The sequence below is a fragment of the Desmodus rotundus genome, chromosome 7 (genome assembly GCF_022682495.2).
Source record: "Desmodus rotundus isolate HL8 chromosome 7, HLdesRot8A.1, whole genome shotgun sequence".
Classification (NCBI taxonomy): Eukaryota; Metazoa; Chordata; class Mammalia; order Chiroptera; family Phyllostomidae; genus Desmodus; species Desmodus rotundus.
Window position 1 is genome coordinate 87,285,586 of NC_071393.1, and position 26,371 is coordinate 87,311,956.

Consider the following 26,371-nt stretch of genomic DNA (forward strand, 5'->3'; position numbering starts at 1 on the left):
CATGTATAAAATCTTCAAAATTTGACTGGAAATTAAATCACTAATTTTTAAAGCAGTTAAATTTTACAATAAAGCAGACATTCTTCCTAGAACTGGTACTTCTCTATAGAAATCACTTTTTCTGCAAAGTAAATGTTCTAAAAACTATAAATGTCAATTGAAAATTTTGAGTATTAAATAAGATTAGTATGGAGGTGGTAAAACTGGAGAAAAACATATTTACTTATAAAAATAAATAAAATTCAAAAGCACCTAAAAATAAAAATTGTCTCATAAAAATTCTTAGATGACAGATGTATAGGGAAAAGAAATTAATTTTGCTTTGAAATAATGTTCATTCTTTCTTAAATCATCTTAAGAAATACAACTAGATCCAGGAGTCAACTCTAAAATACAAGAACAAAAGCTTTTGAACAAGAGAACCTGCCTTTGTTATTAGTACAAAGTGTTAAAATCTAGAATGGCACAGAAAAATGCAAGATAAAGATGCAACATTTACATTTGCAGCATTTCAATTTTCAAATAGACATAAAAATAAGTATTTACATACCTAATATTATTTTTAAGAATTTTCAAGCAACTGAAGCATTTAAAGGTTGTATGAGTCTTCTGTTCTTCCTGGGTATCTCCTTCATGTTTCCCATAATAAAAGTCATTAACCAACATGATCAATTTTCCTTTCTCTGAATCAACAGTCTTGTTTTTATTTGCAGTACTTGAGAATTCTGTTGTAGCCGGTCCTAAAAAGTTATTTATCATGTCTGGACAACAATACTGAAAGAGAAAAAATAAAAGCCTTATTTATCCTTAAAAATGATTTTGTGTTTACATCTAAGGCCAGACCATGTAAAACTATGCTTGGTAATATATCTAGAAAAATATTCACGAAAAGTTTGTGGTGCATATACCTAGTCCAAAAAACTCAAACAATAAACATCAATTAATAAACAAAAAAAAAGAAAAATCTTCAAATCAGGATTTGGCTATTGATCTAAATTTTTTTCCTTGCCTTTTACCTTTTCAGATGTATTTAATAATAATTTCAATACTTAAATTTACTAACCTAAACTAAAATTCACTCACTTCATATCCATGTCAAGATAGAGTGCAGAAAGAAAATGTAATTTTATGAGCTATAATGTATGTGTTTATTATTAAGTGACACAGTAAATTTTATAACTCTGGCTGGAACTGGACATTGAGCACAGCTAACCTGCCATTCCCCAAGCTGAAGGTGCTATAAAATGTATGGGGAGAAAAGAAAAAAGCATCAATTATGTCCTGAAAACTTCAAGTTACATCTTGATATCTAGAATGGTTAATATCTGAAGGGAAAATTTAGTTGCTCATAAGTAAAATCAAGATATTACATAAACTGGTTTTAATGGAGAATACTTTCATAGATGAGCTTTTTATCCCCGAGATATAACTAATTCATTTGTGTACATAATTTTTAGTTGTAAAATTTCTCCACAACACTTTTTCTCAGAGAGTAATCCAAAGAAGACCTGTATTACAAAAACCAGAAGTGCTTGTTAAAATGCTGATTAATTCCTGGGCCCACTCCCACCAATAAACCACAATGTCGAGATGTAGGCCCCAGTAACATATATTTTTTAACAGCCATCCAGGTAATTCTTTTACAACACAAACCAACTGACTTAAACTCTTCCTAAATGTGTTATTTAGTAAATCAGTAGCAACACTGGAAAGTATGAAAATCTGAAAGCAACTGTATTCCGTTTCTAAGATAACTAACTATCCACTTCCTCTCCTGTCACAATGAAATGTTAGATCATTGGTGAAACTTTCTGTGTCACATGAAATCTAGACCTTTGATCCAAAACAAACCAGTAACATTTCCTTTAATTGCACTTATTTTGTTCACTTGTCAATTTTGAAACCTATGAAGAAAAAAAACACCCCCCAAATCCCACAAAATCTAAAATAGATCAAAAAGAGAGGGGGAAAATAGTGAATAGAATGGACCCACAAAAATAGACCAAATTTCTGTTTAAGTTAAGGTTGCACCCATAAACTAAATCAGGATAAATATATTAGTTCTCTAATACAATCTGATCCTCTATAGTCTACTACTCAGAATAAATACAAATGAAGTGAAGCCACAACAAAAAGAAGAAAATGAAAAAGGTTTTTCTATATGTTTCTAGATTCTTCTTCAGACACATAATATTTAAGAGCTCAAACTTAAGAAAGTCAGACTATTTCTAAGACTTTTGCCAGGCTAAGCTTCTTCTTAAAAATGCTGAGGGGTTTTTTTTCAGTATTTTTTTAAGTCATTTTATTAGGTACATAGCTATGAATTGACCCTTTTATCATTACATCATGTCCTTAATGATCCCCCCCTTTTTTTTATTGTTGTTCAAGTACAACTGACAGTGTTTTTGACTTTAAGGATAAATGGAGAAAAAGATGGGTCAGAGTAATCTACTAGCACAATTAGAAAAAAGACTCAAAATATATGTCTTACTACAAATGATGTTATCAGTAGTATCAGTTTGATAGACAAACCCCTCACTTTATCTACAGTTCTACTAGAGTTTACAGTTTACTCAGCCAACAATGGAAAAAAATTATAATGCACAAAAATTATGTAATACAGGATAGTCTCCCTAATTAGAAATGTGGATAATCTTACATACCCAAACATAAAATCAGGCTTTTGGACTGTAGAAGTTACCATGTTTTGTATTTGAAATGTGATTCTTTCCTGAAATCTACAAAATAATGGACAGTAGAGTGTGCTGCACGGCTTATATTCCTTAAAAATGTCTAATTTAAAAATGTCAATAGATTTGGTACATCTATGAAAGTTGAAGTTACCCTAAAAGCTCACAAATTATGATATGTAAAATAGATGATCAATTGCTTGCTGTTCTGTTTTTAACAGAAAAGTAAGCTAGAATCAGCTTTTTAAAATAATACATTCACAGTATCTTTTAAATACGGTTTCATATACCTTTAAAATAGCTGAACAATAAACCACTGACAACTAAGAATGAACAAGGTGAACTGAAGTTAAAGGATGTAATAACTGAGAGGACAGAAAAATATCCTAAAGAAAATATTCAAAAGGCAAGAAAGCAACTTAAGAAATGAGAACTGAGCTTAGATTTAAGGTTTAATAGGATAGGTTAAGTTTTGGATGGCTGAGTTATAGTCCAAGATCATCTTTTTTATTCATCCTTGGCACATCACTATGACTCCCATTTTATCATTTCTTTTCCTGGGTTATTAAATTCTGCAATACTAAATACTTTACTTCCATATACTATAATTTGACAAATAGCAGACACCATCTAAAACACCATTCACATTTTCATTTCTCTCAGTAGAAAGACCATGTTCTTCTGCTTTATTAGTACCTAAGAATTTAGGTAGGATGTTCAGAGCAAAAAAGGTGGGTACCATGTTTAAATAGTAAAACAGAACTTCCCATACAATCATCGTATGTAAGTCATCATTTCCCCTTCTCCTGGGATTCACCCAAAGCCACACAACCAAATTCTAAAAATATTTTCATGGAACACCTAAGGCTCCGCCCCTCTAAGTAACAGCCACGCCAAGACCAAAAAAAAAAAAAAAAAAAAGCCCAAATGACAGAACACTTCAAAGCTCCAGAAAAAATACAACTAAGCGAGGAAGAGATAGCCAACCTATCAGATGCACAGTTCAAAACACTGGTTATCAAGACACTCACAGAATTGGTTGAATCTGTTTGAAAACCAGATGAAAAAATGAAGCCTATGCTAAGAGAAACAAAGGAAAATGTACAGGGAACCAATAGTGAGGCGAAGGAAACTGGGACTCAAATCAACGGTGTGGACCAGAAGGAAGGAAGAAACATCCAACCAGAAAAGAATGAAGAAACAAGAATTCGGAAAAATGAGGAGAGGCTTAGGAACCTCCAGGACATCTTGAAACGTTCCAACATCCGAATTATAGGGGTGCCAGAAGGAAAAGGGGAAGAACAAAAAATTGAAAACTTATTTGAACAAATAATGAAGGAGAACTTCCCCAGTCTGGCAAAGGAAATAGACTTCCAGGAAGTCCAGGAAGCTCAGAGAGTCCCAAAGAAGCTGGACCCAAGGAGGAACACACCAAGGCACATCATAATTACATTACCCAAGATTAAACACAAGGACCTACATCCAAGATTACTGTATCCAGCAAAGCTATCATTTAGAATGGAAGGGAAGATAAAGAGCTTCTCAGATAAGGTCAAGTTAAAGAAGTTCATCATCACCAAGCCCTTATTATATGAAATGTTCAAGGGAGTTACCTAAGAAAAAGAAGATCAAAAATAGGAACAGTAAAAATGACAGCAAACTCACAGTTATTAACGACCACACCTAAAACAAAAACAAGAGCAAACTAGGTAAACAACTAGAACAGGAACAGAACCACAGAGATGGAGATCACATGGAGGGTTGTCAATAGAGGAGTGGGAGGGGGAAAGGGGGGGAAAGGTACAGAGAATAAGTAGCATAGATGATAGGTGGAAAATAGACAGGGGGAGGGTAAAAATAGTGTAGGAAATGTAGAAGCCAAAGAACTTATACGTATGACCCATGGACATGAACTATAGAGGGGGAATGTGGGAGGGAGGGGATGGGCAGGATGGAGTGGAGTGTGTGGGGGGGAAATAGGACAACTGTAATAGCATAATCGATAAATATATTCAAAATTTAAAAAAAAAAAAGAAAAGGTCAAGAAGCAGTCACAGGACTGGAAGCCACTCCCAAAAGGTGATAAGGAAGAAGTTACAATCCATTCCCAAAACAATACACATAAAATAAATAAATAAATAAAGTAAATAAATAAATAAAAATATTTTCATTGAAACTAAGCACCAGATAAAATCCAGACTCCACAACATATGAAAGCACTACTCAAAGTAGCCAAGTTCAGACAGAAGATACACATACACACATTTGGAAGTAGATCAGAGCAATCAAAAGAATCCAATGGTAATAGATCTTAGAAAGTGTCAGCAAAAAATATGCATTCTAAAGGTGAAAGGCACATACTGAACTACAAAGCTATATAAGGAGGGACCCCAAAAAACTGGAATTATCTTCTGAAGGGCAGGGACGTTGTAGTACAGGCTTCCCCCTGCTGGGTGAGTGTTCTAGGAACCCATCTGTATCAGCGTACAGGTGGCATTGTGAGAGGCTGCATTTGGCTTCAAAGAATTTTTTTTTTGAATACTCTTTCAATATGTTTACCCGTTTCACAATGGGTGATTTACACAAACAACATGCAGCAGTAAAATTTTGTTTCTTGTTGGGGAAAAATGTGACGGAAATGGTAGTTATGCTATAGATAGCTTACAAAGAAGCTACTCTGAATAAAACACAAGTTTACGAATGGTTTTCCCGTTTTAAACGAGACAAAATGCGGATTGACAATCAACCTCGTTCCAGGCATCCTTAGACCAGCCCAAATAAGAAAATGTGATAAGGATTCGTCAAGCCATCTTGGAATACCACTGTTGGACTATTGATGAACTTGCAGAGTTGACTGAGACATTGTGGAGTCCTATCAGAGAATTTTATCTGAACACTTGAGCATGAAATGAGTCTCAGCAAAATCTGTGCCTCACCTGCTCACACCTGAACACAGAGACAATCGCTTCACTATGTATCATGCTTTGAAGGAGCAGGTGGAGGCTGACCCTGATTTTTTTCCCCAAAGTCATAACTGGGTTACAACCCCAAAATGTTAACAGTATTCTAGCCGATGGAAAACTGTCATTTCCCTACAACCTCAAAAAGCATGACAAGTGAGGTCAAACATAAGAACAATGGTCATTTGTTTCCTTGATGTGAGAGGGACTGTATACTTGGAATTTGTTCCTTGAGATGAATGGTCAACCTAAGTTTTTATCTCAAAGTTCGGAGAAGGTTACATCATACTATGCGGAAGAAACATCCCAAGTTGTGGCAAACAGATGACTGGTTCTTCCTGTGGGCAGGTGACAACACACCTGCCCACACTGTGCTGAGTGTTCAGCAGGTTTTGACCAAAAATCACATGATTCCTGTGTCTCACTTTCGCCTTTCACCCCATCTTGCCCCACCCGCTTTTTTTTTTGTTTCCCTGGATGAAAAACGTCCTCAAAGGGAAACTTCTGCAGATGTGGAAGAGGTGAAACAAAAAAACATTAAAAGGTATCAAAATCAACAAGTTCAAAAACCGTTTTGAGCAGTGGAAAAAAGTCTCAGTAGGTTTATTGCACCAAATGTAGATAGAGTACTTTGAAGGTGACTGAAGTTTAAACATGTAAGAATGAATACATAATTTTTTATGAATAAATTCTGGAGGGTTTTTTTTTGGGGGGGGGGTCCCTCCTTTACACTGCCCTTTTTTTTTTTTAATCCCTTCCTGACATTTATACTGGCCATACAAGAAGAATACAGGCTTTTTTTCTCTTTCTTAAAACCCTCACCTGAGTACTTTTTTTCATTGCTTTTCTAGAGAAAGAGGAAGGGAGAAAGAGAAACATCAATGTGAGAGAGGAACACCAATCGTTCACACATGCCAGGACTGGGGATCGAACCCACAACATTTTTTTATCAGACGATGATCCAATCAGCTGAGCCACATGGGCCTAGGATGCAGCATCTCTTTATACAGAAAGAGCAGAATGCTATAATATCTACTAAAATATTTTAAGTGAAGTGTTATCTAAACCTCCTATTTCATTTGTACCTTGAAAATTTCTTAAAATCTAATTAACAGTTTCCTGTACCAATAATAAACTTGAATTATTTTGTAACAATTACACAAACTATATTCTGGACTGAGTTAAACAATTATCTCATATGAAATGCTCCACCATTTAGAGTTTATGTTTGAGTGTTGAAAATTAAACATCAAACTCTGATTCTCATTGTGTATTGTGGTATGTACATGTTAGCACAGACACAAAAATGACATAAGTGAAAAAACTGTTGTTATATAAAATGTTAAACACAGAATAAAGTGCCTTTTTTTAAAAAAAAGCTTGAAGCATGGCATAATGTAGTAAATAAACTAATCTGATGAAAGATTTCTTTTCATTTAAAATTAGAATAAGCATACATCATGTATATGAACTTAATTTTTTAAATGTAATGATTCAGAAGAAATTTTAAAATCTTGTATGCAGATAATCATTAGGAATATAAATTTTTACCTGTTATATGGATTTTCCAACATGAGATTTCTTAACTAAATATCTGAACCATCATTTACTAAAAATCAATCATAGTTCTAGGGATTTGCAAACTTTTTTTAAAAACAAACTTTGAAAAAGTTTTACCTTCATGTGATTTTTCAAAGGATCCAAAAGATTGAAATGAATATTGCACTTTGGACAAGCTCTTGGAAAAGGCGTGCCATTTTTAGATTGACTTGATGAGGTGTTTGTACCTAAAATAAATTCAAAACATATGATTCAAAATTCATCACTTTTTAACTGTAAATAACCACTAACCAGTTCATAAATTTACTATAATTTCTAAACTGTATCTATACATTTCTTTTTTATATGCCACATTTCATATTTACCTTTTGATGACATAGCCTGGGGAGAAGTCACTGAAAGAGATTCAGCTGAAGGAAACGCAACTGAGGAATTTGCTCCAGAAACACTTTCACTGGGTTTAGGCTTTTTTGGATTAACACTGTTCACTTCAGAAGTAGAAGGACGTTTTGATAAAAATGAACTTTCATTCACACCTATAATAATTAAAACAGTGGGAAAAATATTTTTACACACTTTAGAATATTGCTTACAACTAAGTAAAAATACTTTGGAGGTATTATAATTGAAATATCATAATAAAAATGACAATCAATTATAAAACTGATGTGATCAAATAAGGGGATGTAGAAAAGATTGTGCAACCATCTATTATGGACTATATACTCAAATAATTCATAAAATAATCTTTCTATGCAAGAAAATACTCAATATGGCTTCAAATAAACATAGAAACTGCTATGCTGAAAGAAGGCAGACCAAAATATCCCAAGGAAAAAAAAAATTACTGCACAGAGAATACTATGAACTAAGTCCCTACAAATGAATTATCTTTTGATGATTAAGTGATTTAAAATTTGTTAAAAATATTTTTTTCCTTAAAAATTCAGAGACCCTTTAGAAGCTTTTTATTTAACAACTTAAAATGTTCAATGAAAAGTTAGTTTTTCCCACCTAACAAAGAAGGGGTCTATTCATGGCTTTAGATTATATTATCCCCATTTATTCCTATGTACAAAGTAAAAACAACTAATCACTGTTTTTTTAAGAGAGAGGGGAAGGGAAGGAGAGAGGGAGAAAAACATCAATATGAGAAGGAAACATCTATCGGTTGTCCCTCATATATGCCCCAAATGGGAACTAAACCCACAACCAAGACATGTGCCCTGACCAGGAATCAAACCAGAGATGTTTCACTTTGTGGGATGATACCCAGCCAACTGAGCCACATGGCTCAGGGGAAAAACAACTTATTTTGATGAAAGGAGTTAGGTTTTTAAATTATGTTCCCAGAACATAATTGGGGCCCTCATGGGCTCCTCATCGGGACTTCTGGGTGTGTCTGACAGAGAAACTGTCTTTTATATTTTATTAGACTATTGCATGTAATTTTGTTTGTACAAGGATTTCATTCCTAAAAAGTGTTTTTAGTTTAAAAACCATCACCTTAACGCTAAAATATTTTATTTAGAGCATTAGCAAGGAAGTGGGGATATTTAGGTCAGGCAAAAGTCCTTTCTGAAAATAACAACTATGCTTTATAAGAATTCTAAACTTGCACATGTTATTTTAATGCTCCCAACTGTACACTAAAAGTGGAATCAGTAAAGTAAATATGTTAGAAATATTCCAGATTTGCTCCCATAAGACTGTCAGCTGATTTCTCAACAGAAACTTCACAGGCCAGAAGGAACTGGCAAGAAATACCTGATGAAAAGCAAGGACCTACAATCATGAGTACTCTACCAGCAAAGCTATCATTAAAATCGAAGGACAGATAAAGAGCTTCCTAGATAAACAAACAAACAAACAAACAAAAACAACCCTAAAAGAGTTCATCATTACCAAACCGGTATTATATGAAATGTTAAAGGGTCTTTTTTTTTTTCTATTTCTTTTCTTCATTTAATTTTTAATTTTTATTGTTATTCAATTACAGTTGTATGCCTTTTCTCCCTATCCCTCCACCCCACCCCAGCTGAACCCACCTCCCTCCCCCACCTCCACCCTCCCCCTTGGTTTTGTCCATGTGTCCTTAATAGTAGTTCCTGTAATCCCCTCTTCACGCTGTCCCCCCCACCCCCCGGGTATTGTTAGATTGTTCTTAACTTCAATGTCTCTGGTTATATTTTGTTTGCTTTTTTCTTCTATTGATTATGTTCCAGTTAAAGGTGAGATCATATTGTATTTGTCCCTCACCGCCTGGCTTATTTCACTGAGCATAATGCTCTCCAGTTTCATCCATGCTGTTGCAAAGGGTATAAGCTCCATCTTTCTCTCTGCTGCGTAGAATTCCATTGTGTAAATATACCATAGTTTTTGGATCCACTCGTTTGCTGATGGGCACTCAGGTTGCTTCCTGTACTTGGCTATTGTAAATTGTGCTGCTATGAACATTGGGGTGCACAGGTTCTTTTGGATTGGTGTTTCAGGGTTCTTAGGGTATAATCCCAGCAGCGGAATTGCTGGGTCAAAGGGCAGTTCCAGTTTTAGTTTTCTGAGGAAATTCCATATTGTTTTCCACAGTGGCCTCACCAGTCTGCATTCCCACCAACAGTGCACTAGGGTTCCCTTTTCTCCGTATCCTCTCCAACATTTCTTTGTGGATTTGTTTATGTTGGCCACTCTGACTGGTGTGAGATGGTACCTCATTGTGGTTTTAATTTGCATCTCTCTTATGGCTAGTGATGCTGAGCATCTTTTCATATGTCTCTGGGCCCTCTGTATGTCTTCCTTGGAGAAGTATCTGTTCAAGTCCTTTGCCCATTTTTTAATTGGGTTGTTTGTCTTCCTGGAGTGGAGTCGTGTGTGTTCTTTATATATTTTGGAGATCAGGCCCTTGTCTGAGGTATCATGAGCAAATATGTTTTCCCATACTGTTGGTTCTCTTTGTAATTTGGTGCTGTTTTCTTTAGCCATGCAGAAGCTTTTTATTTTGATGAGGTCCCATTTGTTTATTCTTTCCTTTATGCCCCTTGGCTTAGGGAACATGTTCATGAAGATGTTGCTACGTGGAATGTCTGAGATTTTCCTGCCAATGTTTTCTTTCCTCTAGGACTTTTATGGTGTTATGACTTATATTTAAGTCTTTTATCCACCTTGAATTTATTTTTGTGTATGGCATAAGTTGGTGACCGAGTTTCATTTTTTTTGCTCATAGCTGTCCAGATCTCTCAACACCATTTGTTGAACAGGTCATTTTTGCTCCATTTTATGCTCCTGCCTTCTTTGTCAAATATTAACTGACCATGAAGACTTGGGTTTATTTCTGGGCTCTCTGTTCTGTTCCATTGGTCTATGTGCCTGTCTTTATGCCAGTACCAGGCTGTTTTGATTACCGTGGTCTTGTAATACAGTTTGATATCAGGTATTGTGATCCCTCCTGCTTTGTTCTTCTTTTTCAAAATTGCTGCAGCTATTCGGGGTCGTTTATGGTTCCATATGAATTTCTGAAATGTTTGTTCTATATCTGTGAAATATGTCATAGGTACTCTAATAGGGATTGCACTGAATCTATAAATTGCTTTGGGTAGTATGGCCATTTTGATGATGTTAATTCTTCCAATCCATGAGCATGGTACATGCTTCCATTTCTTTGTGTCTTCCTTAATTTCTTTCTTCAGTGTTGTGTAGTTTTCTGAGTACAGGTCTTTTACCTCCTTGGTTAGGTTTATTCCTAGGCACTTGATTTTTCTTGTTGCTATATCAAATGGGATTTTTTTCCTGATTTCTCTTTCTGCAGTTTCGTTGTTGGTGTACAGGAATGCCTTTGATTTCTGAGTATTGACTTTGTATCCAGCTGCTTTGCCAAATTCATTTATTAGGTCAAGTAGTTTATTGGTGGAGTCTATAGGGTTTTCCATGTACACTATCATGTCGTCTGCAAACAGTGACAGTTTCATTTCCTCCTTTCCAATTTGGATGCCTTTTATTGCTTTTTCTTGTCTGATTGCTGTGGCTAGGACTTCCAATACTATGTTGAATAGGAGTGGTAAGAGAGGGCATCCTTGTCTTGTTCCTGATCTTAGGGGAAAAGCTCTAAGTTTTTGTCCATTGAGTGTGATGTTGGCTGTAGGTCTCATATATGGCCTTTATTATGTTGAGCAATGCTCCCTTTATTCCCACTTTGCTGAGTGTTTTTATCAGAAATGGGTGCTGTATCTTATCAAATGCTTTTTCCGCATCTATTATATGATCATGTGATTTTTGTCTTTGCAGTTATTGATGTGATGTATTATGTTTATTGATTTGCGAATATTGTACCATCCTTGCATCCCTGGGATGAATCCCACTTGGTCATGGTAGATGATCTTTTTAATGTATTGCTGGATGCGGTTTGCTAATATTTTGTTGAGAATTTTAGCGTCTATGTTCATCAACGATACTGGCCTGAAGTTTTCTTTCTTCGTTGTGTCTTTATCTGGTTTTGGGATTAGGATGATGCTGGCTTCATAAAAAGAGTTTGGGAGTCTTCCATCAGTTTGGATTTTTTCGAATAGTCTGTGAAGGATAGGGGTTAGCTCTTCCTTAAATGCTTTGTAGAATTCTCCTGTGAAACCATCTGGTCCAGGGCTTTTGTGTGTTGGGAGTTTTTTGATGACTGCTTCAATTTCGTCTGCTGTTATTGGTCTGTTCAGGTTTTCTGCTGCTTCTTCATTCAGTTTGGAAGATTATATTTTTCTAGAAATGTGTCCATTTCATCTAGGTTTTCAAATTTCTTAGCATACAGTTCTTCGTAGTAATTTCTTACAATCCTTTGTATTTCTGTGGTATCAGTTGTAATCTCTCCTCTTTCGTTTCTAATTGTGTTTGTTTGGATCCTCTCTCTTTTCTTCTTGATGAGCCTACTTAAAGGCTTGTCGATTTTGTTTATCTTTTCAAAGAACCAGTTCCTGGATTCATTGATCCTTAGAATTGTGCTTTTAGTCTCTATGTCATTTAACTCTGCTGTGATCTTGGTTATTTCCTTCCTTCTGCTTGCTCTGGGCTGTCTTTGTTGTTGTTCCTCCAGTTCTTGTAGGCATAGGGTTAGGTTGTTTGTTTGAAATGTTTCTATCTTCTTAAGGTAGGCCTGTATTGCTATGAACTTCCCTCTCAGGACTGCCTTTGCTGTGTCCCATAGGTTTTGGGTTGTTGTGAGTTCATTTTCATTTGTTTCCAGAAAGTTTTTGATTTCTTCCCTAATCTCGTTCTTGACCCATTCATTGTTTAATAGCATGCTATTCAGTCTCCATGATTTTGAGTGTTTTGGGTTTTTTCCCTTGGGGTTGGTTTCTAGTTTCAGTCCCTTGTGGTCAGAGAAAATGCTTGATATGATTTCAATTTTCTTGAATTTATTGAGGCTTGCTTTGTGTCCTATCATGTGGTCTATCTTTGAAAAAGTTCCGTGGACACTTGAAAAGAATGTGTATTTTGCTTCTTTGGGATGAAAAGCTCTATAGATACCAGTTAAGTCAATTTCCTCTAGGGTATTGTTAAGTGACACAATATCCTTGTTGATATTTTGTTTGGAAGACCTGTTTATTTTTGATAGTGGGGTGTTAAAGTCCCCTACTATAATTGTGTTGCTGTCAATATCTTTCTTGAAATCCTCCAAGATTTTCTTTATGTATTTGGGTGCTCCTATATTGGGTGCATATATATTTACAATGTTTATGTCTTCTTGGTGGATTCTTCCTTTGAGTATTATGAAGTGACCTTCTGGGTCTCTCTTTATGGCCCTTCTTTGGAAGTCTATTTTGTCTGATATGAGTATTGCTACTCCTGCTTTTTTTTTCCTGTCCATTTGCTTGGAAAATTTGTTTCCAGCCCTTCACTTTCAGTCTGTGTAAGTCTGTTGTCCTGAGATGGGTCTCTTGTAGGCAGCATATGTGTGGGTCATGTTTTCTTATCCATTCAGCTATTCTATGTCTTTTGATTGGAGCATTTCATCCATTTACATTTAAGGTTATTATCGATAGGTACTTATTCATTGCCATTTTTTCCTACCTGTGTTCCTCTGTCTTTCTCTTTTCCTTCCTTTCCTTAAAGCAGTCCCTTTAGCATCTCTTGCAGAGCTGGTTTGGTGGAGCTGTATTCTTTTAGACTTCTTTTGTCTGGGAAACTCTTTATTTGGCCTTCTATCTTGATTGACAGCCTGGCTGGGTAAGTAGTCTTGGTTGCAGGCCTCTGGTTCTCATTACTTGGAATATTTTTTGCCATTCTCTTCTGGCTTGGAGAGTTTCCATTGAGAAGTCAGTTGCTAACCTTATTGGGGCTCCCTTGTATGTTACTTCCTTTTTCTCCCTTGCTGCCTTTAAGATCCTCTCTTTGTCTTGGAAATTTGCCATTTTAATTATGTGTCTTGAAGTGGGTCTCTTTGGGGTCCTCTTGCTTGGGACTCTCTCTGTTTCCTGGATTTGGGTGACTTTTTCTCTCCTCAGATTAGGGAAATTTTCCTTCATTACTTTTTCAAACAGGTTTTCTATCCCTTGCTCTTCTTCTCCTTCTGGTATTCCTATTATACGGATATTGTTACGTTTCATGTTGTCCTGCATTTCCCTTAATCCTTCTTCATTCTTTCTGAGCCTCTTTTCCTTTTCTTGCTCTTTCTGGGTGTCTTTTTCTACTTTGTCCTCCAGCTCGCTGATCTGATCCTCTGCTTCATCAAGTCTGCTTTTCATTCCTTCTACTGTGTTCTTCAATTCAGAAATTGTATTCTTCATTTCCTCCTGGCCCTTGTTGATAGTTTCTATCTCCTTTTTCATGTTGATATAATTTGCAGTGAGTTCATTGTAGTTTCCCTGTACTTTCTGGCAGTTCTCTGTGAGCTCAGAGAGCTCAGTGAGCTTCCTGATAACCATTACTTTGAACTCAGTATCTGATAGTTGACTTGCCTCTTTTTCAGTTAGCATTGTTTCTGAGGCTTCCTCCTTTCCTTTCATTTGGGAATTGTTTCTTTGTCTTCCCATTGTTTGTGAGACTCTTCTCATTAGCCTCTGCTTCTTAAATTGATGTATTCTGATTCCCTGGGTTTATGGTATGAACTTCTATGGTAGAATGCCAATGGGATTCAGTGGTGTTGTCTCCTTAATCTCCTGTGCTCACTGGTCTTGAGCTGATGTTTATGGGTGTAACACAGTCTTACTCTGGTCTTTTCAGCACTCCAGGTTTTCTTGTCTCTCTTGTGGGAAAAAGAGGAATGGGGGCAAAAAAAAAAAAAACAGAAAAACGGAAGGAGGGAAAAAGGGAATAGAAAAGGAAAGGAAGGAAGGGAGTAGGAATAAAGAAAGATCGGAGGCAAGATAAGAAGGAATTTTTTAACAAAAGTTAAAACAGAATAAATAAAAGAAAGCAGGAAGAAGGAATAAAAAAGGTAAAGGATGGAAGGAAGAAGGAATAAAAAAAGAAAGAAGGACAGAAAGGAAGAAGGAATTCAGGGGGAAAGAAGGACAGAAAAAAGAAAAGAAAAAAAGAAAAGAGAAAAAAAAAAAGGTCTTCTGCTGGCTTTAAACTGGTCAGGTTAGTTCTGCTGGTCGTCCTGTCGTCTGATCTTTTGATGTCCTCTATCTTTGGTCTCCAATCTTCATATATGCTGGAATACTGTTGGCTGTTCGCTCTGCTCCTCAGATCAACTAGGTATTTCACTGGCGTTGAGGGGAAGTGGACTCCGCTCCCACCTATCTCGCCGCCATCTTCCGCTTCAATCAAATGGATTTTTAAAGGTACTGACAAACCTTCTTCTGCGCTGCTTCTAGTTAACCTTTCCAAGGTTAATGACTTGTCCTGAGTCTCGACGAGTCTTTTGAGCACTTAGTGATTTACATGATCGACGGTGTACAGCCTCAGCACGAAGTACTGCTGAGTGACACTCCAGGCAGAGTCCTCTTCCTTCACTACCTGCCGCAGGTTCAGTGTGGATAACTCTGAGCGTTCAACACTCCAGGAAGACTCAGCCACAGTGGGCACCCCCACAATACTGAGAATTTATCTCTAAAGGGTCTTCTTAAGAAGAAGGAAAACAACATCAAAAATATAAACAATTAAATGGCAATACACACGTATCTATCAACAATTGAATTGAAAATACAAAATAAATGAACAAGCAGAACGGAAACAGACCCATAGATACAGAGAACATTTTGATGGTTGCCAAATGGGAGGAGGTTTAGGGGGATGGGTGAAAAAGGTAAAGGGATTAAGTACAAATTGGGCCCTGGCTGGTGTGGCTCAGTAGACTGAGTGCCAGCCAGCCTGGGAACCAAAGGGTCACTGGATGGATTCCCAGTCAGAGCACATGCCTGGATGTAGGCCAGGTCCCCAGCAGGGGGCACTCAAGAGGCAACCACATACTGATGTTTCTCCCTCCCTTCCCTTCTCTCTAAAAACAGATAAAATCTTAAAAAGAAAAAGTAAAAATTGGTTATTACAGAACAGTCATGGGATGTAAAGTACAACATAGGGAATGTAGCCAATATTCTACTAAGTGTGTACAGTGCAAGATTTATCAGGATGATCACTTAATAAGTTAAGTAATGTCTAATCAATGGGGTATATACCTGAAACTAATATAATAATCTATGTCAACTGCAATTAAAAAATAAAAATGATTTAAAAATGAAAAAAAACATTACAGGCTTCTAAGTCAAACAAGGTAAGTTCAAATCCAGACTCTGTCACTGACTAGCTATGTATTCTAGGCTTATTTAATTAACTTCTCTAAGCTTCAGTTTCTTCTTTTGTTATTATACCTTGTTTTACAAAATTATTTTAAGATAAAAAAAGATAGTGCATTTAAAGCAACCAATATAATATCTGTCACATAAAAAGCAAGCAATAATAAATGACAGCTATTATCATTACTAAAAAGGTACTTTATGTCTTATCTTATTTTAGAGGGAAAAATTATTTTAATAGATTCACCTGTCAGCTTTTTAATAAAGGGAAACATGTCAGAAAATTAAGCCACTACTACACTAGTTGGCTTCTCTGTTTCATCCTTTGAGATGACATAAAAATGATTTTTTTTCCATCCTCAAAGCACATGATTACTAATATAGCTATTCTATGGTTACTTGGGAAAGATTTTGTGTAATTACAGTAGCATTCTTTTTATTTATTTATTTATCCTCACCAGAGGACATTTTTTCATTGCTTTAGAGAAAGAGGAAAGGAGAGGAGGGAGAGGGAGAAACATCAATGGGAGAAAGAAACATCAACTGGCTGCCTTCTCATATGTGCCCTGACCAGAAATCAAACCCATAATCTGGGTATATGCCCTGACTAGGAATTGAATCCACAACCTTTCAGTCCACAGGATGATGCTCAAACTGAGCCACACCAGCCAGGGCCACAGTAGCATTCTTTTAAGATGATCTGGTTACTTGAAAAGCCAACGAGAACAGGTATTTTGTATTAAGCATCTGATTATATAACAGGCTGGACAATAAAAATAAACTGTTAACTATAAGAATTTTTTAACATAATAAAATCCCTCTGCATTTAAGAGTTTTAATTTTTACCCTTTAACTTATTTATCTCCACTGTCTTTGACTTATGTTGTTTCCTACATTCAACAGCTCTTTCTCTGCTAGTAAAAAATCCTCTCATTCAAGTTCAAGTTCAAATGTAATCTCCAGCATTTGTGATCACTTGACAGTCGTCAGTTAATCATGTTACTGAACATATAGTACATATTATCATTCATAACAACTATTTGTTTTCAAGTCCTTTAAAGCTTACACTGCATTTTCACGTTTTATTTTATTTGCCCTCCAAAAGCCCCAACTAAAATACACCAAGAATTAAAAGTTTATCTCCAAATGGCTGATTCCAGGTCTGGAGAATGAATTCATTAAGTAAGAAAAATAAAAACTCCATTTTAATAATATGAGAAAACTGAAGTGTAAAGAGTTTTGATAAAGACTACAAAAATCTTAAGAATAACATTTCAAATTTACATCTTCTAAGTCATCCTACTTACCACTCCAGCTGACGTCTTTCTCTCTGCAGTAGAAAATAGAGAGTAGGAGCCACTGTCCTTACTCCAAGAAGTTTCAAGAATTCAGACCCTTCCTATGAATAAAGTCCCTGTGTTTTGTAAAACCAGACTTAAAACAACTATTTTTTCTCCTCCTTTCTTTTGGTTCCTACCTATTTTAAAAACTAGATTTTTACAAGTGTCACAAGGAAGTGACACCCAAAGAAGTGAATATCAACTAAATATTATCTAAAGAGAAAAATATTTTAGGCACTAATATTACTATTTAAAAATTGGGGTAGGTTTGGTAAATTCTCTATACTGATTTATTGAAAAATAAAATAAAAAAAAGCCCCCAAAATCTTATGTATCTCTATTTAGTCAAATATTTGAAATATATCAAAATTGCTAATATATAAAGCGTATGTGCCTAGATTACAGGGAATTTTCAATTAGATTAAATTTGTTCATAACATTTAGTTTAGATTAATGAAGAACTTTTTTATAGTATATAATCAAAGAATTTTAACCTCTTCTTCAACTGGCAATTTCATTAATCCTTTAATAGGCATTTACTTAGTATTTGACTACATACAAATTTATTACAACCACTTATAATAGCACTTTGTAACCATATTTAACTATGACATTTAAGTCATTAAATGAATAGAAAGACACTAACCTAATTAAGAAATCAACTACAATCATACTTTTTTACACTAGTCATCATAGAAGCTAATGAATACTTCTTATAACAGAGTATTTAGGTTATCAAAGGGCTTCTCTCACACACTAAAATTATTTTCAGATTTTTCAGTCCATGCTTAGTGTGAGTGATAATTTCAAAGTCAGTTAGCCTACTTAATGAAAAGGAAGAAATAAATATTCTAATTATTAAATGAGAGTTAAAATTATCCAAGAAAGGCATTCAAGATTACCACCATTCCTCTTTATTATATAAAAAACTAGACATGAAGACAAGGACTTCAAAACACAAAGTCAATTCCATATACATATTCATCAAGTTACATTTTCTAATTTTTTTGAAAAAGTACTAAAACCAACCTGCTAAAGAAAGTGTTGGTCCACCTTGGAAATGTGATAATCCTGTATCCTGGGTCAAGTCAAACAGTAACTTTGTAGAATTACTAGATGCAACTCGTGATGTGTTTGTTATGTAACCCTGTTAAAATAGTCCAAAGGAAGAATGTTACATTTATTTGAGTTATAATTATTTTGTTTCATAAACTTTTATAAAAATAAATTTAACTGTATGCAATATTTTAAGAAATCTTTGATGACTCAATTACTAGTAACTTATAAAATATAAACCTAATTATTACTCTCTGCCAAAATTATCATCTACTAAACCTAAAAGCAAACTTAAGAGGTGGCTTATTCCTGACTAGCTAATTAAAATGGGGGGCAAGTTCTAGTATAATTTTTTTCAAGACAAAAAAACCCTATATAAACCCATTTTAATCAACCAGGTTAATTATATATCAGAGTGACTAAAAACAGTATTGCCTTCAAAGACCAAATAGTAGATTTTAGCAAAACTTTGAATAAATGCAAGGAAAAATAGAGAAAAACATATTAATATAAACACAAAATTTAAAAGCTTCTGCAACTCTATAAACCACAAAGCCAAATATCAGGGCAAACAAACTGGGAATCAATCGGCAGTATTATGCATCGGGGTTAGGGGTGAATATATCACATGGTATGAGTTTTGGAATCATCTTTATTGGAAAAATCTGTTAAGCCAAGGGTCAGGAAGAAAAAGAATGGATTCCCCACTCTTCCCACCATCCCTCAAAAAGCCATAATGGGTCAGGGAATTTCCTATCTTATAGAGCAAATACAAAAACTGTCTGACCGGCCAGGTGAACAAATAAGAAAACTAGGCAGACAGGGTTTAAAATGGAAGCTGTATATAGGAATGATCTAGACCAACAGGAGACATTAGGGCTTAAGGGAAGTTTCACACCTTCCAGCTAGCAGAATGATCTCAAGAAGAGTAAAAAGTGTAAGATGAATCATTATGTGGTCAAGTTTAAATGTATATTAACACAAATATATGTTTAGTATAAATAATTATGAAAAGTGTGGTCAATATAATTTAGGGATATACGAGGTCTATCCAGAAAAAGTCCAGCCACTGTTAACATAACAAGAACAGTTTGTGTGGCATCGATGTAACCCGGCAGCCAAGGAGAGTGGACTGGAATGCACATGCATGAACAATGATGACTTCATTGTACTAGTCAATGGGGGTGGTAGACTCCACTTAGTGAGGATGTGTACACTGTGTGGCCATCACATTCAAAATGATTGAGCAAGTAGAGCAATGAATCTGCATCAGATTTTGTGTTAAAGCTTGAACATTCCTCTGTGCAAACTATTCAGATGATTCATGAGGATTTCAGGGATGCAATGAGTGATTGGCAGCTTCATCATGACAACACGCCTGCTCATGCATCACATCTGGTGCAGAGTATTTTGGCAAAACATCCATCACCCAGGTGACTCAGCCCCTCTACAGCCCAGATTTGGTGCCCTGTGACTCCTGGCTTTTAGATAAAACTAAAATCACCTTTGAAGGGAAGAGATTTTAGACCATCGATGAGAATCAGGAAAATATGACGGGTCAGCTGATGGCAACTGGGAGAACTGTGTGAGGTCTCAAGGGGCCTACTTCGAAGGGGACTGAGGCATCATTGTCCTATGCACAATGTTTCTTGTACCTTGTATCTTCTTCAACAAATGTCTCTATTTTTTATATTACATGACTGGATGCCTTCTGGACAGACCTCGTATATCTCAATACTATTATGTATTAAAGATACTGATATACACATAAAATACATTCTAATGCTATTTATTAAAGACCATCATTGAGAAGATACACTCTCAGAGTGAATTCTGGATCATTCCATATATCATAATCTAAAAAACAAAAACCAAAAACCAACCAGAACAGAAAATCAAACTGTAGGGAAGTCCAACAACCAAGAAATTAAACAAGAAACATTCATCCAGACTGGCAGGAGGGGCAGAGATGGGCAGCTTGGGCAGAGAGGATGCACAGCAAGGTGGTGGTTGGTGGACCAGGCAGGTGAGACACTGGCTGGTGGACCTCACGGTCCCACATTCGTGTGCAGATAAACAGGGAAGAACAGGGGAGCAAGACAGACCACGCACCCCAGGGTTCCAGTGCAGGGAAATAAAGCCTCAAATCCTCTGGTGGTAAAAACCTGTGGGGGTTGTAGCAGCAGGAGAAACCCGTACTCTCACAGGAGAGCCCGTTAGAGGGATCCACAGGGTCCTAGAATGTACACAACCCCATCCACCTGGGAATCAGCACAAGAAGGGCCCAATTCACTTGTAAGTAGCAGGGGAAGTGACTGAAGGCAGGGTGAGAGCCAAGCAAGCAAAATTTTTCCCTCTGACCCCTCCCCCACATACAGCACCACAATGCAGCAAAGTGGCTTGTCCCGCCCTGGTGAATACCTAGGGCTCCGCCCCTTACAACATAACAGCTGCACCAAGACAAAGAAACATGGCCCAAATGAAAGAATAGATCAAAAATCCAGAAACAGAACTAAGCAACGATGAGATAGCCAACCTATCAGATGCATAGTTCAAAACACTGGTAATCAGGATGCTCACAGAAATGGTTGAGTATGGTCACAAAATAGAGGAAGAAGTGAGGCTATGCAAAGTGAAATAAAGGAAAATGTACATGAAATCAATAGTGACAGGAAGGAAACCAGGACTCAAACCAACGATTTGGAACAGAATGAAGAAATAAAAATTCAACCAGAAAAGAATGAAGAAACAAGAATTCAAAAAAATGAGGAGAGGCTTAGGAACCTCTGGAACAACTTTAAACCAACATCCGAATCATGGGGGTGCCAGCATGAGAAGAGGAAGAGAAAGATATTGAAAACTTATTTGAACAAATAATGAAAGAAAAATTCCCCAATCTGGCAAAGGAAAGAAACATACAAATCCAGGAAGCTCAGAGAGTCCCAAAGAAGTTGGACCAAAGGAGGAACAAACACACCAAGACACATCATAATTAAATTACCCAAGATTAAACAGAAGGAGAGAATCTTAGAAGCAGCAAGAGAAGAGGACACAGTTACCTACAAAGGAGTTCCCGTAAGACTGTCAGCTGATTTCTCCAAAGACACCTTACAGGCAAGAAGGGGCTGGCAAGAAGTATTCCAAGTCATGAAAGGCAAGGACCTACATCCAAGATTACTGTATCCAGCAAAGCTATCATTTAGAATGGGAGGGCAGATAAAGTGCTTCCCAGATAAGGTCAAGTTAAAGGAGTTCGTCATTACCCAGCCCTTATTACATGAAATGTTAAAGGGATTTATCTAAGAAAAAGAAGATAAAAACTATGAACAATAAAATGACAATGACCTCACCACTATTAACAAGTGAACCTAAAAAACAAACAAGCAAACAACTAGAACAGGATCAGAATCAAAGAAATGGAGATCACATGGAAGGTTATCAGTGGGGAGGGAGTGGGGGGAGAATGGGGGAAAAGGTACAGGGAATAAATGGTAGCTACAAAATAGACGGGGGGAGGTTAAGAATAGTATGGGAAATGGAGAAGCCAAAGAACTTACATGTATGACCCATGGACATGAACTAAGGGGGAGGTGTGTTGACATGGGGGTGCAGGGAGGAGGGTGAGAAACGGGAGGAAAAAAATGGAACAACTGTAATGGCATAATCAATAAAATACACAAAAAAACAATTATACAAATATCAAATCTTTATGTTGTACATCTGAAATTCATATAATACACAGGCAGCAAACACAAGGCCCGTGGGCCAAATGCAGCCCTCCACCATGTTTAATCTGGCCCGGCACCTTGTTTCTACCCAGTGGCAGCGCCGAGCTCTTGCTTAACTGTTAAGGAGTAGTTACATTTATACAGTCCTAAGATTACATTCCGCCCTTTCAAGGCAACCGCAAGGCTGATGTGGCCCCTGGTGAAAATGAGTTTGACATCCCTGATATAATATGTCAATTATACTTCAATAAAATTAATTAAATTAATTAATTAAAAGAGAAACAGATGAACCTTCCTTACCATACCCTGTACAAATTGCAGATCTGTGACTACATAAATGATGGTTGTTGTTTTTTTTAAAAAAGGTATAGAAACAAGTGTTAAAGTAACCCAAAGCACTCCTAGTATTACAGGCCTGACAGAAAGATACCTGTATTTGAGCCTTAACATGTTATACAAAAAAAACCCAAATCAATACTGCCAAATGGCATAATTGTAACCAAGCACAATCTTACTTCAAGATAAATATTTTCTCCAAATACTTGCCTTTCAAAAAAATGGAAAATATTCACTTATATTTTCCAAAATAGTACTTTAACAGAAATACAAAGTTAACAGTGATAACATTTTCTAGGAAACAATTCTGGTTAATTAAGTACCTCAATTTCAGAGAACAGATATGTTATTCAACAATAACTGGTTAAAATAATCCTTAACAGGGAATTTCAATGTCTTATAAAATAGTACAGAAAGATATCAAATACAATATAAGGCACCAGACTGAGATTTAGAAGATCTGCACATTTATTTAACTATGTAACCTTGGGCAAGTCACTTCTGAGTTTCAGTTATTCACCTTTCAAACTTAAATGTATTTCACTTTAAATATACTTGCACTACACAGTACATGTGTTTCAAATGTACTTGCACTTCACTGTACATGTATGAATTAAATCCAGTAGTTGTCACAACAGCACTAATAAAGACCAACTATTATACCCCCATTCTATAAATTTAGAGACTGATTATGATATGTCAGATTCCCCAAACAGTCCTAACTTCTTACGGATGGAGCTCTAATTAGAACCCAGGTCTAGTTACGAAATCTATGTCTTTAGGCTATATCACACTGACTTTATAAGTGATAACAGATCCCTGCTACCTGAGACTTTAAAGAGATACTGAAGTATACAGATATTCCATGAAAAAGTAAACACACACACACACACATGATATAAAGTGGAAAACTACAATCATAATTTATTAACAACAGTGGCTTCCAGCCCTGGCTGGTGTGGCTCAGTGGACTGAGTGTCAGCCTGTAAACCAAAGGGTGGCTGGTTTGATTCCTGCTCAGGGCACATGCCTGGGTTGTGGGCCAGGTCCCCAGTCGGGGGAGCTCAAGAGACAACCACACACTGACGTTTATCTGCCTCTCTTTCTTCCTCCCTTCCTTTAAATTAAGTAAAATCTTTTAAAAAAATAATAAGAGTGACTTCCAAAATTCAGAGTAAATTCTCTTATAATGAATTCTCAATTCATTCCAGAATATATGTCATTCTTAACCTTGACTGCACATTAGAATCATTTGGAGAGTATTTTTTTTTTAATGTATCATTTCAAGACCCACTCAGACCAACTGGCAAAATCTCTCCTTTTAAGCTCCCCAAGGTTGGGAAACACCAATTAAGGTGCTTTGATTTAAAATTTTTCCCACAGAAATAAAACAATGTAATTTAGAAAACTACAGTTTCTAACTTTTGTAACACCAAACATACCACCCCTCACTTTATTTTTTTCTCTTTCTGAGTCCAATGCTAGAAAGATTTTCTCTATCAAAATGAATGACAAAGCTTGTTTTTCTGGTTTTTCTATCCTCCAAATGCCAACAGCTTACAATAAGCATTAGAAAACCACTGACTTAATCTGACTCCAACTAACAGCAAAGAATCTTCATATTTTTTGTAGATTTCCATCTTCTATAGCATCAGATATAGCCTATGGAACCTTTGAATCCAAGACTGAGAGTCAGTGGTCTGGGTAAAATCTCTCTTTTTATAAATGACGAAAATGAGTCAGACAGATATTTTGACAATGGTTAAGAGAAGGGCAGAACAGCATTCAAGTCTCTTGCTTCAATCTAAGTTTTTAAAATACTAGTCCAGGGCTCATATCATTATTAATCATTATTTCAGAATGCTGAAGCCACAGAAAAGGATTCAGAAGGGGAGGGGAAGTAGTAGAGGGTAGCTGTTTGCCCAAAGATATTCATATTTTTTATGATATATAACATCTTCGAAATATAAGTTGAATTTATTTAGCCATACATTTAAAAGGCTGTAGCCTTCCTTTTCATTTTTATGTAAATTGAAATTAAATTTAATATCTCTTCTATAAAAGATACCACCTCAAAATATCAACTTTTAGTGCTAACACACAGGTAGATTACCTTATAGTAATGATATGAAATGCACAAAAAATAAATTATTCATACTAAAAATATTTGGATTCAATTCTTATATTAAACCCATTTACAAGAAAATGTACAGGTGCTTTGGTAGTTGTTTTCCTTAATGTCAAAAGAACATTAAAAAAATTTACTATTTCTCTAAGGCCAATGTCAAATAGCTTATAAACATGAAAAAAGAAAAAAACCCCGCTGAGTTAATTTGACTTATAGCAAATAATCTATATTTTGGCTAAATTTTTGTTTGAGTATTCTAACTTCTTGGTTTCAGGACCATTTTACACATTTAAAAATTACTTAATACCCAAAAGAGTTTTTATTTAGGTGGGATATATCAACTGATATTTATCATATTAGACAGTAAAACAGAAATTTTAATATTTATTAATTTTAATAAACCCATTATAGATTAACATAAGTAATTTTTATAAGAAAATGACTATTTTGAAAATACAAAAAAATTAGAGGAAAGAGTAACATTGTTTTATACATCTGCAAACTCTTTAATGCCTAGCTTAATCAAAAATTGCTACAGTCTCATATCTGCTTCTTTTAATCTGTTAGGAAATGTTTTTGTTGAAAATATAAAGACAATATGGCTTCATAAATATATATATAGTTCAAAAAAGGAGTATTTTGATATAATTCAGGGTAACTGTAAATATACAATACTACAACAAAACTCAACAGATGGTATTAAAGGTTTCTTGGAATGTAGAATCTTACTCCTTATCACTAAACTTTTTTGTACTTTGTTACATTAAAATCTATTAATGTATCTTACACTCTGAATGAATCTTTAAAAAAAAAATTTTTTTAATAGTCACCTGAGGACATGTTTTTTTAATTTTAGCTTCAAGTTTAGCTTGGTATACGATCATATTACATAAGATTTTAATGCTACCCTGCCAATATTCTTTCTCTTGTGGGCTTTGAGGAAGCAAAAAGCCATGTTGGGAAGACCCACCAAAAAGGAGCCAGCCAAAAGCCAGTAAAATACTGAGACTCTCAGTCTGACACCTCAAGTAATCAAATGTTGCCAATACCACGAGACCGTGGAAGCAGATACTTCCCCGGTCAAGCTTCAGATGAGACTGCTACCTCAGAGCCCACACCTTGAACGTAGCCTTGTGAGATCTTGAAGCAGAGGATCCAGCTTATAACCCATAGAAACTGTGAGACAAGAAATGTGTATGGTTTTAAACCACAAGTTTGTGGTAACACTGATATGGAGAAACAAATAATAGTCATTCTTTCAAGTAAAAATGGTCTTCTATTTTTAAAAAGTAGGTTGTTTAGCTCACAATTCAACACAAACAGTTTTCTTCAAGATACATCATAGTTCAAAGAAGTGCTTTATACATACTACCCATTTCACCACACAAAATATTTGTAAAAGACACATATTCAAAAGTAGAGAGTTAACAAAATTAATGACATCTCAATACTTCCTCAAGGAAACGGTACAATTGTATTATTTTTTACTGTGAGTGCATCGTGGTGACTAATACAAAAACTGCTAGTACAGCCTGATACAGATGTCTTGAGGTACCAGCAGTTTACCGACCATTGCTTTTGCATCATCAGTGCAAATATCAACATAATATAAAAGGCAAATAGTGTTTTTGTATGATGATGACAATAATGTTGACTCCAAAATCCATGAAAGAGTCTCAGGGGAAACTCCAGGGCCTGAAAATAGAACTTTGAAAACTATCATACTAAGGCAGTGCTCCCATTTTTTAAGGTATACATTTATATATAACACATATGTATGAGTATATATGTACATATGTATGTATGCAAATATACATGAACTTTGGGTACGTCTGGATTGAAATCCCAAAACTATCATC

The 26,371-nt window shown here is 35.6% G+C and overlaps 1 protein-coding gene across 12 annotated transcripts in view; it reads right to left on the minus strand.

Annotated features, from left to right (window-relative positions):
- The window catches only part of ZNF280D (zinc finger protein 280D), a 108,080-nt gene that overhangs the window by 57,023 nt on the left and 24,686 nt on the right, over positions 1 to 26,371 (minus strand). For all 12 annotated transcript variants that reach the window (XM_045201083.2, XM_071221978.1, XM_024568427.4 and 9 more), the window contains 4 exons: positions 18,294 to 18,411; positions 7,576 to 7,746; positions 7,328 to 7,437; positions 551 to 774 (listed from right to left, as the gene is read on the minus strand). In XM_045201083.2, coding sequence (XP_045057018.2) covers positions 551 to 774; positions 7,328 to 7,437; positions 7,576 to 7,746; positions 18,294 to 18,411 — 623 coding nt within the window. The remainder of the gene's footprint in view (positions 1 to 550; positions 775 to 7,327; positions 7,438 to 7,575; positions 7,747 to 18,293; positions 18,412 to 26,371) is intronic.